Source organism: Eleutherodactylus coqui, chromosome 2 (assembly GCF_035609145.1).
Source record: "Eleutherodactylus coqui strain aEleCoq1 chromosome 2, aEleCoq1.hap1, whole genome shotgun sequence".
NCBI classification, from domain to species: Eukaryota; Metazoa; Chordata; class Amphibia; order Anura; family Eleutherodactylidae; genus Eleutherodactylus; species Eleutherodactylus coqui.
In genome coordinates this window covers 58,744,417-58,758,793 of record NC_089838.1, presented here as the reverse complement: position 1 = coordinate 58,758,793, position 14,377 = coordinate 58,744,417, and the positions used below count along the sequence as shown (strand labels likewise).

At 42.3% G+C, this 14,377-nt stretch overlaps 1 protein-coding gene across 2 annotated transcripts in view; it reads left to right on the top strand.

The window, feature by feature from the left end:
- HBEGF (heparin binding EGF like growth factor) overlaps window positions 1-12,612 on the top strand; it is a 59,222-nt gene extending 46,610 nt beyond the window's left edge. Inside the window, exons 4-5 of one of the 2 annotated variants that reach the window (XM_066591026.1) lie at window positions 6,112-6,267; window positions 12,375-12,612. In XM_066591026.1, the coding sequence (XP_066447123.1) occupies window positions 6,112-6,267; window positions 12,375-12,441 (223 nt within the window). In that variant the 3' untranslated portion in view covers window positions 12,442-12,612. The remainder of the gene's footprint in view (window positions 1-6,111; window positions 6,268-12,374) is intronic. The other variant, XM_066591027.1, reaches the window with a different exon arrangement.
- The last annotated feature ends 1,765 nt before the right edge of the window (window positions 12,613-14,377 follow it).

Here is a 14,377-nt window from a genome sequence, read left to right as displayed (position 1 = left end):
TAGTGGAGTGAGGAGGCTGGGAGGAAGGAGGAGCAGCAGACAGAGGATTCGGATTTGCAGCAGTGGACGGCGCAGAACTGTGGGTGGACGATAGGTTGCTCGAAGCACTTTCTGCCATCCACGACAGGACCTGCTCACACTGCTCATTTTCTAATAAAGGTCTCCCGCGTGGACCCATTAATTGTGCGATGAATGTAGGCACGCCAGAAACGTGCCTCTCTCCTAATCGCGCAGCAGTCGGCTGCGATACACCTGGATCAGGAGTTCGGCCTGTGCCCACACCCTCACTTGGCCCTCCGCGTCCTCGGCCGCGTCCACGTCCTCTAGGCCTACCCCTACCCCTCAGCATGCTGTATTACCAGTGATTTGATTTCCCAGCCAGGAAATAAATTGGCGCAAGCCTGCTGTTAAACTTAGCTGGCTGCGTATGATTTTTTTTACGTTCTCCACCCAGCACACACGTACCCAGAACGCTGAGGACTGTCAGAGGCAGGCCAAATAGAATAGTAGTTGCCCCTTTTTTTTAAAGGAAAGGCCCACTGCGTATATTCAATCAATAATAAATGTGTTGTGGCCCTGCGCTGTGTCACAGAACTGCAGTGTTGCACAGTTATTAACTACAGCAGAGCGGTGATTTCCCAGGCAGGAAATAAATTGGCGCAAGCCTGCTGTTAAACTTAGCTGGCTGCGTATGATTTTTTTTACGTTCTCCACCCAGCACACACGTACCCAGAACGCTGAGGACTGTCAGAGGCAGGCCAAATAGAATAGTAGTTGCCCTTTTTTTTTTAAAGGAAAGGCCCACTGCGTATATTCAATCAATAATAAATGTGTTGTGGCCCTGCACTGTGTCACAGAACTGCAGTGTTGCACAGTTATTAACTACAGCAGAGCGGTGATTTCCCAGGCAGGAAATAAATTGGCGCAAGCCTGCTGTTAAACTTAGCTGGCTGCGTATGATTTTTTTTACGTTCTCCACCCAGCACACACGTACCCAGAACGCTGAGGACTGTCAGAGGCAGGCCAAATAGAATAGTAGTTGCCCTTTTTTTTTAAAGGAAAGGCCCACTGCGTATATTCAATCAATAATAAATGTGTTGTGGCCCTGCACTGTGTCACAGAACTGCAGTGTTGCACAGTTATTAACTACAGCAGAGCGGTGATTTCCCAGGCAGGAAATAAATTGGCGCAAGCCTGCTGTTAAACTTAGCTGGCTGCGTATGATTTTTTTTATGTTCTCCACCCAGCACACACGTACCCAGAACGCTGAGGACTGTCAGAGGCAGGCCAAATAGAATAGTAGTTGCCCTTTTTTTTTTTAAAGGAAAGGCCCACTGCGTATATTCAATGAATAATAAATGTGTTGTGGCCCTGCAAATGTGTCACAGAACTGCAGTGTTGCACAGTTATTAACTACAGAAGAGCGGTGATTTCCCAGCCAGGAAATAAATTGGCGCAAGCCTGCAGGCCAAATAGAATTTTTGCCCTTTTTTTTTAAAGAAAAGGCCCACTGCGTATATTCAATCAATAAAATATGTCTTCTGGCCCTGCCTACACAATTCTGTCCCTGTAGTATTACTGCAGGGCGCAATGCTCTGCACGGCCGATTTGGAAAAAAAAAATGTGCAACACTGCTAACAGCAGCCTCCACAGTACTGCACACTGTTAGATGTGGCCCTAAGAAGGACTGTTGGGGTTCTTGAAGCCTACACTAACTCCTAACACTCTCCCTGCCTAACCACCACTTCTGTCCCTGTAGTATTACTGCAGGGCGCAATGCTCTGCACGGCCGATTTGGAAAAAAAAAAAATGTGCAACACTGCTAACAGCAGCCTCCACAGTACTGCACACTGTTAGATGTGGCCCTAAGAAGGACCGTTGGTTTTCTTGAAGCCTACACTAACTCCTAACACTCTCCCTGCCTAACCACCACTTCTGTCCCTGTAGTATTACTGCAGGGCGCAATGCTCTGCACGGCCGATTTGGAAAAAAAAAAAATGTGCAACATTGCTAACAGCAGCCTCCACAGTACTGCACACTGTTAGATGTGGCCCTAAGAAGGACTGTTGGGGTTCTTGAAGCCTACACTAACTCCTAACACTCTCCCTGCCTAACCACCACTTCTGTCCCTGTAGTATTACTGCAGGGCGCAATGCTCTGCACGGCCGATTTGGAAAAAAAAAAAATGTGCAACACTGCTAACAGCAGCCTCCACAGTACTGCACACTGTTAGATGTGGCCCTAAGAAGGACCGTTGGTTTTCTTGAAGCCTACACTAACTCCTAACACTCTCCCTGCCTAACCACCACTTTTGTCCCTGTAGTATTACTGCAGGGCGCAATGCTCTGCACGGCCGATTTGGAAAAAAAAAAAAAAAGTGCAACACTGCTAACAGCAGCCTCCACACTACTGCACACTGTTAGATGTGGCCCTAAGAAGGACCGTTGGGGTTCTTGAAGCCTACACTAACTCCTAATGCTCTCCCTACAGCAGCTCCGGCACCAGCAGCACTGTCCCTCAGCTATCTCACAAGGCATCTGAGGCGAGCCGCGGAAGGGGCCGACTTTTATACTCGGGTGACATCTGATCTCCCCAGCCACTCACAGCAGGGGGGTGGTATAGGGCTGGAACATCACAGGGGGAAGTTGTAATGCCTTCCCTGTCTTTCAATTGGCCAGAAAAGCGCGCTAACGTCTCAGAGAGGAAACTGAAAGTAACCCGAACATCGCGTGGTAGTCGTTACGAGTAACGAGCATCCCGAACACGCTAATATTCGCCCGAGCATCAAGCTCGGACGAGTACGTTCGCTCATCTCTAATTATAACTAAAATAAAGTACAGGAATGGGTTCCCCATATTGTTTTGGACATTTTGATATATATCTTGTTTAGGCTTGGATAATGGGGTGGCTATAGTAACGTGGGCGTTTTTTGGTGTTTTTTTGCACTTGGTCCTCATCGAGTTAATTGTGGTACCTCACACATACCTCCCAAGTGTCCCTGCTTTGAAGACACAGTTTTTGACCTTAGGAGCCTTGTATGACACAGAGTGTTAAGGCAGCAGAAATGCAGTTCTAAGCTCTCACAACCTGAAGGTTGTGGGTTCAATCCTCACGTCGTTCAGGTAGCTTCCATCCTTCCAAGGTCGATAAAATGAGTACCCGGCTTGCTGGGGGGGTAAAAAGATGACTGGGGAGGGCAAGGCCAAACCACCCTGCAAAAGCAATCTGCCAAGAAATTCAGTGCTTGCACTGGGGGACTTTATCTTTACCTATCTTTTTGACCTTGATAATAGATTTGCATTAATCAGCTTACCACATTGCTCTATAAAGTATCAGTATGTTCCTACCTGTATCTGAGAACCCAATTTGCATATTACTCCATCATATAATGCAATTTGGATTGTAAAAAAATATATATATTCCAATGATTGTTGTATTAAAAGCATTCAAGTGTATAGTGTGGCAACTTGGGGGTATTGAGCTCACAGGATCGCCATGTTGTCTCCACCTAGATGGGTGGTCACACCTCAGTAACCCACATCCAAGCCAAATGTTTGGTAAAAGTCCATAAATCCATCTTTATTATGGTAACATAACAGACAGCAAAAGTAACAATCTTTGCACTGTTGTTATAATACGTCACATTACACACATACATATTAACACACCCCTAACTGTCTGGCCACTAAATAGCACAATACGTTTGCCCTCTTTAACATAAGGCAAAAGTGCAGAGACTTAAAGGGGTTGTCTCGCACCGAAACTGTTTTTTTTTTTTTCAATAGGCACCCCGTTCGGCGCGAGACAAACCCAAGGGATGGGTTAAAAAAAAAATATATATATATATATATATTACTTACCCGAATACCCGCTCTGCGATGACTTCTTTCTTCCTTCTCCAAGATGGCCGCCGGGATCTTCACCCACGATGCACCGCGGGTCTTCTCCCATGGTGCACGTTGGGCTCTGTGCGGTCCATTGCCGATTCCAGACTCCTGATTGGCTGGAATCGGCACACGTGATGGGGCAGAGCTATGATGACGACGCGGGACCAGCTCTCCGGCACGAGCGGCCCCATTCACCAGGCAGAAGACCGGACTGCGCAAGTGCGTCTAAAAACGCCAGAAGACAGCGAATTTAGATGGATCCATGGTGACGGGGACGCCAGCAACGGAGCAGGTAAGTGAATAACTTCTGTATGGCTCATAATTAATGCACGATGTATATTACAAAGTGCATTAATATGGCCATACAGAGGTGTATGACCCCACTTGCTGCCGCGAGACAACCCCTTTAAGCTAAGTGCCTTAAGTACAGACAAAAGTCCATCAGTTTTACCCAACCAGGGTGTCAGTCTAGGGGGTGTCCTCACCTGTCAGATGTTATGGTAGTAGCTTGATCTGCAATAGACTACTCTCACAAAAGAGGGCCCTGAGCTCAGCAAAACTGGAACTTTTCTCCTGTCTTGCCACAGCCACACAGGTGTTCCCTGATAAATGAGCAAGCTACACTCTGTCTCTGCCAAATCTTTCTTTGGAAAGCCTGATCTCCAGTACCCTAAAAGCTATCTCTGGTTTTGCACTTCTACAATAGATGTGGATGATAAAATGGATCTGTCACACAATTACCTGTGAGTATCCCTTTTTGACTGCCCCAAAATTTGGTAGGTATGCCTCACATGTCATGTATGTTATTATATGCACTGTCCATTCTGAAAACAGATTTCAGAGCATTTTTTCAATACAGTATTACCATAATAATCCCAGTACTTGGAATCTAACTGTTGCATCCAAACATTTTGAGTTCATCAGAGCAACACAGATCATTTGATAGTCAGAGGTAACAAAAGGTAACAAAACTCATGTAGGGTGAAGACTAGGATCACAATGTACACATATACAGCTTCCAAATTGATACAGTAAATCAAGCTTCAGTTCAGTGGTTGCACTGTATCACTTTTTGTCAATTAATATAATCTTGATCTTAATACGGAGGTTTCCTCACTTTCTTATGATCATCTTTCCTTTGATCACACAAGAAGTCTCTCCACTAACATAGTCCTTTTGCATTGCCTACTGCTTGGTGCATCTGGTGTTCTGCGGCACCCTGAGTGCAGGAGTCTATTTCTTAAAGAACTTCTTCTTGCTTGCTCTCTTTGGATGTCCATCTGGACAGGGTGTCCATCTGGACAGGGTGTCCTCCACCACTAGCACATCTCTCTATCTATACACTACGGATCATGCAAAAAAAAAACATAGATTTTTTTCTCCAAACAACTGGCTACAATCAACATCTTCATCAATAGAGGCGCTGCCCTAACCACCTGCTAGGTGTGGATTTGACCACTGCAATTTTCCTTAGTAATTGCTTTGGGTCTTCTGCTGCAGAATACCCACAGCTTAGTGTGAAGGTACCCTTAGACTTTATGGGCACATTAGGGTAGAAGTCGGGAGATTTTCCATACACATCAGCAGTGTACCTACAGACTTGGTTAAAATAGAGTCTTGTTTCCTTGTTGCAGTAAAGGCCCATTTACATGGAGCGATGATCGCTCACAGATCGCTCAAACGACCGTTTGAGTGACAGCTTTGAGCGTTCATTTTGCATAAACCTTTAAGTAGCTACTCAGCTACTTAAGAGCAATTTAGTGTGCAAATGAAGCCTTAGGTGAAAGCAGTTAATTGTCCGAGGAATCTTACCTGCTTTCAGTTCTTTTGTTCTCCAGTGGGAAACAATGCTATCAGCAGTACCCGCGGAGAACTGCTGATAAGGCTGAAGGACGATTTTTAGGTTGGACCGAATTTAACGTTCAGCTAGCAGTGCACGAAAAGTGCATGATTGGCGCGCGTTTAGACGCAACAATTTTTGCTCAAACGCTTTTCAGCATGTAAATGGGCCTTTAGAAACAGTAGTATTAGTAGAATTTTGTTTTATTCTGATAACAACCAGTTTGAAATTTGTCCTCTAACCTTTCTTTTAACCTACCTAGGAAAATATCATTTATCTGAGTTGTTGTGCAGTCACTTTCAATGTAGGTAAACTGACGTTTGATCTATTGTTTCATGCCCATTTAAGAAATCCTGCTCTAATATTGTTAAATATATTTTGTAGGTGTCAAGCAGGATATCATGGAGAGAGATGCCACGCACTTACTCTTCCTCTGGGGAATCCACTGAGCCCATATGATCACACAACTGTCTTGGCCGTGGTCGCAGTTGTACTTTCATCTTTTTGTTTAATTGTTATTTCATCATTGTTAATATTAAGGTATGGCTGACATTAAATCTTCTTGAAGAAAATAAGGCATTGTTCACACATTTATGCGTTGTGTTCTGTCTGTGTACTATTAGATACCTTGCTTTTAGCCTTTATGAGTAAATAACAAACTGCTGATACTGCACTCAGTTAACCCCTTAGTGAAGGCAAATACACCTTTTTACTGACCTCAGTAATGGGCTTTAAATCTGCACATACATCTTTTAAGGCGGTGGCTTGGTTGACTACTGAGAGCCGGGCTTCTACGCTGACTACCAGTAGCGGACAAACTTCATATCCTGGCAGTTTAACCCTTAACATGCCACAATCAATAGCACCAACAGTATATAAGCAGATGACAGTGGAAGGGGGCTCCCTCTGTCACCCATCAGCACTCTGCAGTGTGATTGTAAGGTACAAATGGGTTCCCATGGCAGCCAGAAGCCTGACAAAGGCCTCCATATCTGCCATGTAACTTTGTCTATTAGACCCCACCTCCAGCAGAGTCTAATAGGCTTAGCAGAATGCACTACATAAGTAATGCATTGTACTATCCTAGCGATCACATGATCACATCTGCAAGTCTCCTTCAAGAATTAAAAAAGTTCAATGCAAAAACAAGACCCCACACAGCTGAAAAAATAAAAATGCTATGGGTCCTATAATGCAGAGTTGCAGAACAATTGTTTTTCTTTAAAAACATTTTTTTGTTTAAAAGTGGTAAAAAAAATAAAATCTATACACACTTGGAATGGCAGTAATCATGCTGATCCCGATTACAAAGTTATGTTATTTTTACGGAATGGTGAACACCATAAAAACAAATCCCCCAAAACAATGGCGGAATTCCTGGTCATTCAGTTTCCCACCACGAAAAATGTTATAAAAGTTTTACAATACTATATACGCCATTAAAAAGTACAACTCATCTCCATAAAAGCGAGCCCTGATACAGTTATGTCAATGAGTTATGGCTCTTGCAATTAAACTATGAAATCGCTTGGTACTTAAGGCAGAAATATAGACATGCCACTAAGGAGTTAAACTAATTCTACACTAAGAAATGTTGAGGCATAGTAGAGGCTCAGGGGTTCAGCAGCTCCAGCCCGACTCCAGAGCAGATGAATCATAAGTCTCTATTATATTTTGTTTGATTTTATACTTTTCGTGAGTATAATAAAAGGACTCATTTTTACATACTCTGGTGCTTTAACCCCTTAAGAGCACAGCCTATTTAGAGACGTAACAATTTTTGGGGATTTTAATGCCCACTTTTCAAAAGCCATAACTTTTTACATTTTCTGTCCCTCTGCCCGTATGAGGACTTGTTTTTTCAGCGGAAAACTCTAGTGTTTATTGGTACCATTTTCGGGTACATATAATGTATTGTAAAACTTTTATAAAATTTTTTTTTAGAGGGAGAGAAAACATCAATTGTACCATTGTTTTTTTTTACAGCGTAAATCGTGCAGCATAAATGACATGATCCAGTTTTTCTGTGGGTTGGTACGATTACGACCAGTTTTTCCACTTGTTTTGGAAATTTTTAAGTATCACATTGTTGCATTCATATAATTTTTTTATTTTTACATGGACTGAGTTCTGTGAGGGCTTGTTTTTTGCGGGATGAGCTGAGTTTTTATTTCTACCATTTTGGGGGTACATAATGGCTATTTCGTTTACTTTTATTGCATTCTTTTTTGGGGGAGGGGCAAAATGAACAAAATAAGCACTTTACCTTTATTTTTAAGGGTTTTTTTAAATGGTTTTTGCCATGCAGGATAAATAAAGTGTTCAATTTATTGTACAGGTCATTAGGGATATGATGATACCATATACGTGGATTTAAACATTTTTTTTATAGTAACTGGAAAGTGAGTAAAAAAAGTTTTTCTTTTGTCATATTTTTTTTTACAAGCTTTATTTTATTTTTTTTACACTTTTTATGTTTTTGCAGGAGACTTGAACCATAAAAGCTATGATGAATTGCAGTACTTCGATACTGCAATGCATTATCACTCACAATAGTGATCATAGGTCATGGCAGGCCTGGACACCAGTGTATGGCGTCCAGTTACCATGGCAACCCCTCAGCCCTCTGTGAACTCTTTACATTTTGCAATGTACATTGATCATGCATGTAATGGGTTAAGAGCGGGGATTGGTGTTATTTTGTTTTCTAAGTTTACAAACAGTGCTGAACAGTTTGCAGCTGCAAGGCTAAATAGTCCGTCAAAGGAAAGGAGAGTGGCTGTCCAATGGCTGTCATAGACTTGTGTTGCTAATAACTCAGTGAGTGACTAGTACATGATTCACTGATTAGAAATGCCCCATCATCACCAAGTACCCAGCAATAGCTAGTCAGTTAATAACAGGGCTGTTTTTACCACAGGGCCATTCATCAACAGCTCCCAACCCAAACATCTCACAGGTTGATGAAATTTGGCAGGATCGAAGAGGGCATAAAGTAACTTACATATTTTAGCCCATATACTGTAGTTGCAAACATGAGGGGGGAAAAAGGGAATTTTATGCTTACAAAGTTAACACAAAAATTCATAAATTTGCTTTAAATGTTGGCTGAAAGCTCATCTTGAGTTTGTTTTGAAACATAGACAGCACATTTCCATAAAACATTGTCTTATAATAAAATATTAACTCCTTAATTTCAAGGTTTATGTGATGTGAAATTTGACCTTAAATGTCTAAAAGAGTGTACATTCCATTTTTTTGGGGAAAAAGGTATATTATAGAAGTAAATACCGTATCTTCATTTTGGGATGGTTGTGGGAATAGGAGTAAAAAAATATATATTTAAGTAGTATACGCCACATTCAATGAAATACCTCAGCACTTGTTTAGGAAATTACTCTATTATAGAATGAAATATAATGCTATAGCAGCGCTTCTTCTGTGCTTTGGGTGTCTTTCACAGTTAGCGTATAAATTCACGCAGTTGTAGTATGTGGATGAACCTTAGTGAGAACTTGTTCTCTAGGAATGTTCAATATGTCTGGATGATGAGGGTACACATATGGCGGGTCCTTCCATTAAGGTTCACCTGCTCCTTCCTCTGCTTGCTTCCTAAATTCTGCCCCTAGAGCTCTTGCATGCACCCACCCAGTCTGTTAAAGGGCCAGTGTGCACTCCAATAACTTCCCCTCTCCAATCCTGTTCCTGCTCTCCCTATATTAGGTATCCACACCCTAGGGTGGATGCCTAAGCAATTAGTCTCATACTAACATTTGTGGCAAAGCCCCAGGTCGTGTTTGTACTGGCTTTGACCTTTGCCTAACTGACTATTTTGGTTCTTTACTCTGGACTTCGTTACTGCCTAGCCTGACCTACAGCTTGGATTTTCCTATTGCACCTGTGGCGCCAGCCCTAACTGCAGCATGTTTTTCTACTACACTCCTGTTCACACCATCAGGTACTGCACGTCAGCCAAGTGCAGCGTCAGCAGCCACATTACTATCTGTATGTGTAATGGCTTAGAGATACTGCAGCAAAGCCTGTATCCCACTTGGAGGGGTTAAGGGTGAAAATCGGTGTTTCCCAGGTGCTGTCACCTCAGATAACCCACAGCCAAAGCGGTGTGTGACAAGGCAGATCCACATCAGTCTGCCTGACAAAAAACAATGAAAATATTGTTGCATTAACATTCATAACACAACCTAACCATCTAGCATCAGTATACATACACATAAAACTTTTTAGATACTCAAAGACCATGTTTCATATGGAATATTTGTTTGCTGAAGTCTCTAGAAAACCTCTGTATTATTATACCATTCCTTGTTCCAGATACAAAAGCACAAAATACTGTATTTGAGTTCCAGGTACTTGTCTAACTTCTTCATTTCATCTGTGTAGCAACTTCTCATTGTCCATGTCAGAATGGTGGATGTAGATCCACCTTGACACACACTGGTTTGACTTTGGGATTCCCAAGGTGCTGCTTCTTCAGATAGCCAGTTTCCACTCTTCTCCTCCCCCCTCCCTTCTGAACTACAGAAGGTCTTAGGATGTCGTGATGGTGAACTTGATAAGAGTTTAAGAGGGTCCTGGACACCTGAGCGTTACAATAATACATGTTCTAGTCATACATTTCTTCAGAAAGGTTGTTGATCCAGGGATTATTCTGATGGCTAGACTTTGTGTCAAAATTTTTTTTTTCTCTTAAATGAGGAAAATTGGCTTCTATCTCATTGAGGTTTTTTTGCCTTCCTCTAGATCAACACTGGGGGGGGGGGGGGGGGGGGGGGGGGTAATAGGCTGAATTGGATGGACATGTGTCTTTTTTCGGCCTAACATACTTTGTTACTATGATGCCTGTGAAGCTACATTTATGCCTTTATTAAGTGATCTGCTGATGGTTAACCACTGTGGCATATCAGTAATTTTATGGAAGGAAGGGGTGATTGTGGGTTGTAACACTGTAATACACTGCAATACACAAGAGTCTGTGCACCATCATACAGGGTCCATGTACACAACTTTGCCATGTGCATATGAGACCTTTTTTATTTGACCTATATCAGCACCTACTACAAGATGGTCTGCAGTGCAGCAGGTTCCTAGCTGTGCTGTAGATACTCCTGGGACCTTACACAATATAAAAGGGCACTTTAAGTTAATGTCATATAATTGTATTATAGCAATTTATAATTGATAAGCTAAACCAGTACAAATGTCTTAAGGTCCATTCACACGATAATCATTCAAAAAATAGGTTTTAAGTGATTGTTTTGCATAAACTGCTAAGGGACACTAATGTCCATTAGCAGCTTATAACTTTCATTTGCATGTAAATGAGCCTCCACACCTGTATGTAGAGAACAGCTGGTGGTCTGTTCTCTGCATTCAGCCCATTTGTTCTGCCATGAGGCTGCAAGCTGAATACAATGTAATCAGCGCTCCCGTGGAGAATACAGCACCATGGACAGCAAACACAGCATGCGGTCTGTGTTATCTTCTCTCCGGCTGAACGATGGATTTTATGCTCACCTATAAATCATCGTTCAGCCAAAGAGTGAAAGGTGGGAACATTTACACACAACAATTATTGCTCAAACTATGGCTTTTAATGAATTTTGAGTGATGATAGTTGCATGTAAATGGGCCTTTAGCTTTGATGAATGATGTTAAGACAGCAGATGTGGACCTGCTGTTCCACAAAACCAGTTTGACTTAGGGCTAGATTTGGGGGCAGCACCTGTGGTTCCCTGGTTTTCATGCTTTAAATCTACCAATTGGGCATCTAGTTTGCGCTGGAAGGAACCTCAGACCCCAGAAATAGTCTTGGTTATATGGCAGCTAATATAAACTGGTCAGGGTTACCATAATACATTATCAGTGGAACAGATAGGGACGAAGTGGTGGAACAAAGCTAAGCTCAGGAGTGGTGGATATCTTGTTCAACAATTAATCAGCATCAGGGCAGGGACAGTAAATGTGGTCAATAAACAAGCCAAGGCCAGGAGTGGAAAAGACAGGAACTCTTGGTGGAACAAACAAGGATCAAAAACCAGGAAAGGAGTCAAGACAATATTACACCTTTGCACACTAGAGAAGCTAATAGCTCAGGCACTCTCTAGTGTGAGGGGTTACCCTAAATAGACCTTGACCTGTTAGGAATAGCTGGGGACTGGAAAGCTCGGTGCACACACGGGCTGTTTAAGAGGCTGAGCATGTGTGAAAAGCACCCAATGGGAGACAGTGACAGATGGCCCCAGGACGGAGGCAGATGTGGCACCTGCTGCTGCCGCCAACAGGGGCAGGGGGACAAGAATAGTGAATGCTGAAGGAGGTGAGACAAATCAGCAGCTAGGACTCTGGAACATAACAGACATGTTCAGCAATAAGATTGTCAATTCATTACTTCCCTTCTTTCCATAAAGTGCAGAAAATTAAGTTATGTTTCTTTGTTTTTTAAATTGAGGTCTGTTCGGTAGAGGAGAGAAACAGCGACTCACTGTTTTTCCTTCCAATCATTACCCATGGATTTATATTTGGGGTGGATTTTTTATATAATAAAATATATATACAAGCTATTCTATACTGCATTTTCAGTATAGTAATGTTTTTTGAATGATTTACTAGTGTTTTTATTTTTCAAGGTATCACAGGACAGGAGCTTATAATGTGGACAATGAAAAGAAACTGAAATGTGCAAGTCCTACATGAGAAGAATTCTCGTTACTGCAGATTCTGACAAATTGGAAATAACTGACATGGACTCAAACATGAATGTCTAGCTCATGTAATGAAAGGCTACAGACTTGAAGGTGGAAATGGATGTCTATGTATTGCCATTGTACTGGCAAAAATTCAAACATGATTATTCTTATAAAACAACATTGTGTTGGCCTTTATTCCTTGAGAGAAACGGTACAATAAATGTAAAAAGTGTTCACTCTTATTAAATCATAGACAACATTGTTGCTCTGATATTTTACTTATCGTAAACCCTACGGCACTCAGTAGAATGAGTCCCAGTTGTGATAAATGCCAGACACTCTTTTTAAGGCCTGTGACATACGAGCATAATATGGCTGCATTTACATGTCTTGTCCATATTATGGACGAGTGTCCCGGCCTGACTGCAAGTATCCTGATCTGAACTCTGACCATTATAGATCCCTATGATTCTCCGAGTTCGAGTCGGGATACCCATTATCAGGCCAGGACACTGGTCTGTATCACGGACGCATGAATGTGGTTGTAATAGTGTCAAATGTCACCAGCCTAAGGCATATTGGCTAAAGCCATAATATTAGTGCATCACATGGCCGTGTCTTACGCTACTGCATATGGTGCCATTATTATAATCAAATTATACTGCGTCCTTTGTTTTTTTAACTTTTCCTATAAAGAAGCCTGTGGGAAAATGGCAGTAAAAATGCCAGACTCGGAGCATGCTGTGAATTTGGAAAAATGCCATGGACCCAAAAATGCTGCAATTGTAAGAAAAAATAACAGCACTGAAAAAGACAAATATTTGTAATGGCTATTTTACTGCTGACCTACAGCTAAATCTAGGGGCAGTGTGTTTTGACATCAAGAAAGCGTTAAAATTGCCAAAACATTTAAAAACAAAAAACTGTGTGACATCATCTTATAAATGCTACATTAAAGGGATTGTCTGAGTTGTAGAATGTCTGTACAACCAGTTGCCCATGCTCTAACCTAACAAATAGGCAGTGTCTGGTCCTGCCCGGTTTACGACATGTCACAGGGGCTGCAGCCAATAACAGAGCTCAGTGATCTTTGGCTATAGCGACTATGATGTCCCATAAACAGACTGGGGCACCCTCTAAACGTGACTTAGGGGAGATCTGCAGCAACGGCACGGGACACAGCGGGAGCGGGGAGAGAGGCGAGCACATGCTTGTTATGTTAACTTTACAGTGGAATGTTTTGGCTGACAAGTGTAAACCACAAGTATGAGCATGTCGGTAATAAATATCATTTCTAATTATTGCCTCTAACCTTATTGTCCAATCGGTGCAGTCAACTCAGTGAGATCATTTCAATACTGGTTATTGTAGATTTTAGCAGTCATGTGATCCTAAATTTGCTCTCTCTTGATACTGATCATTTGTCTTGTTTTTTCTTAAATGGGTTTTCTGAGTTGTGTAATGTCTATACTACCAGCTCGAATGCACACAAGCGTATTTGCATTGCGGAATATGGATCCAGGTTAAGCAGCAAATACTGCCCATAAACATGCTATTGAAAATCGCTTTACCCTGGCCACAAGCAGAAATCAAGTGGGCTTTTCCGCTTGCAAAGTGGATTCTGTTTGGACGGCTTCCATTGAAGGTAATGGAAGCCGTCCAACCCTTGGCCCTTCCGCAATAATCATTGCGGAAAGGCCACGGGATCCGCGACATTGCGTAGCATCATCTGTACTGCGCACGTGCACCCTCCGGCACATCCACAGCACAGATAAGAATTCAGAGATGCACGCAGGGGTAACAGACAAGGCATTCGGCCTTATTGGCTTAAATGAAAAGAAATTGCACATTTAACAATCCCGTTGGCTCCCAAGTCCAGCACTGCAGTCAGAGACATGACAGCAAGCCATAAACTGCATCTCTAGAAACAGTGTTGAAAGTTC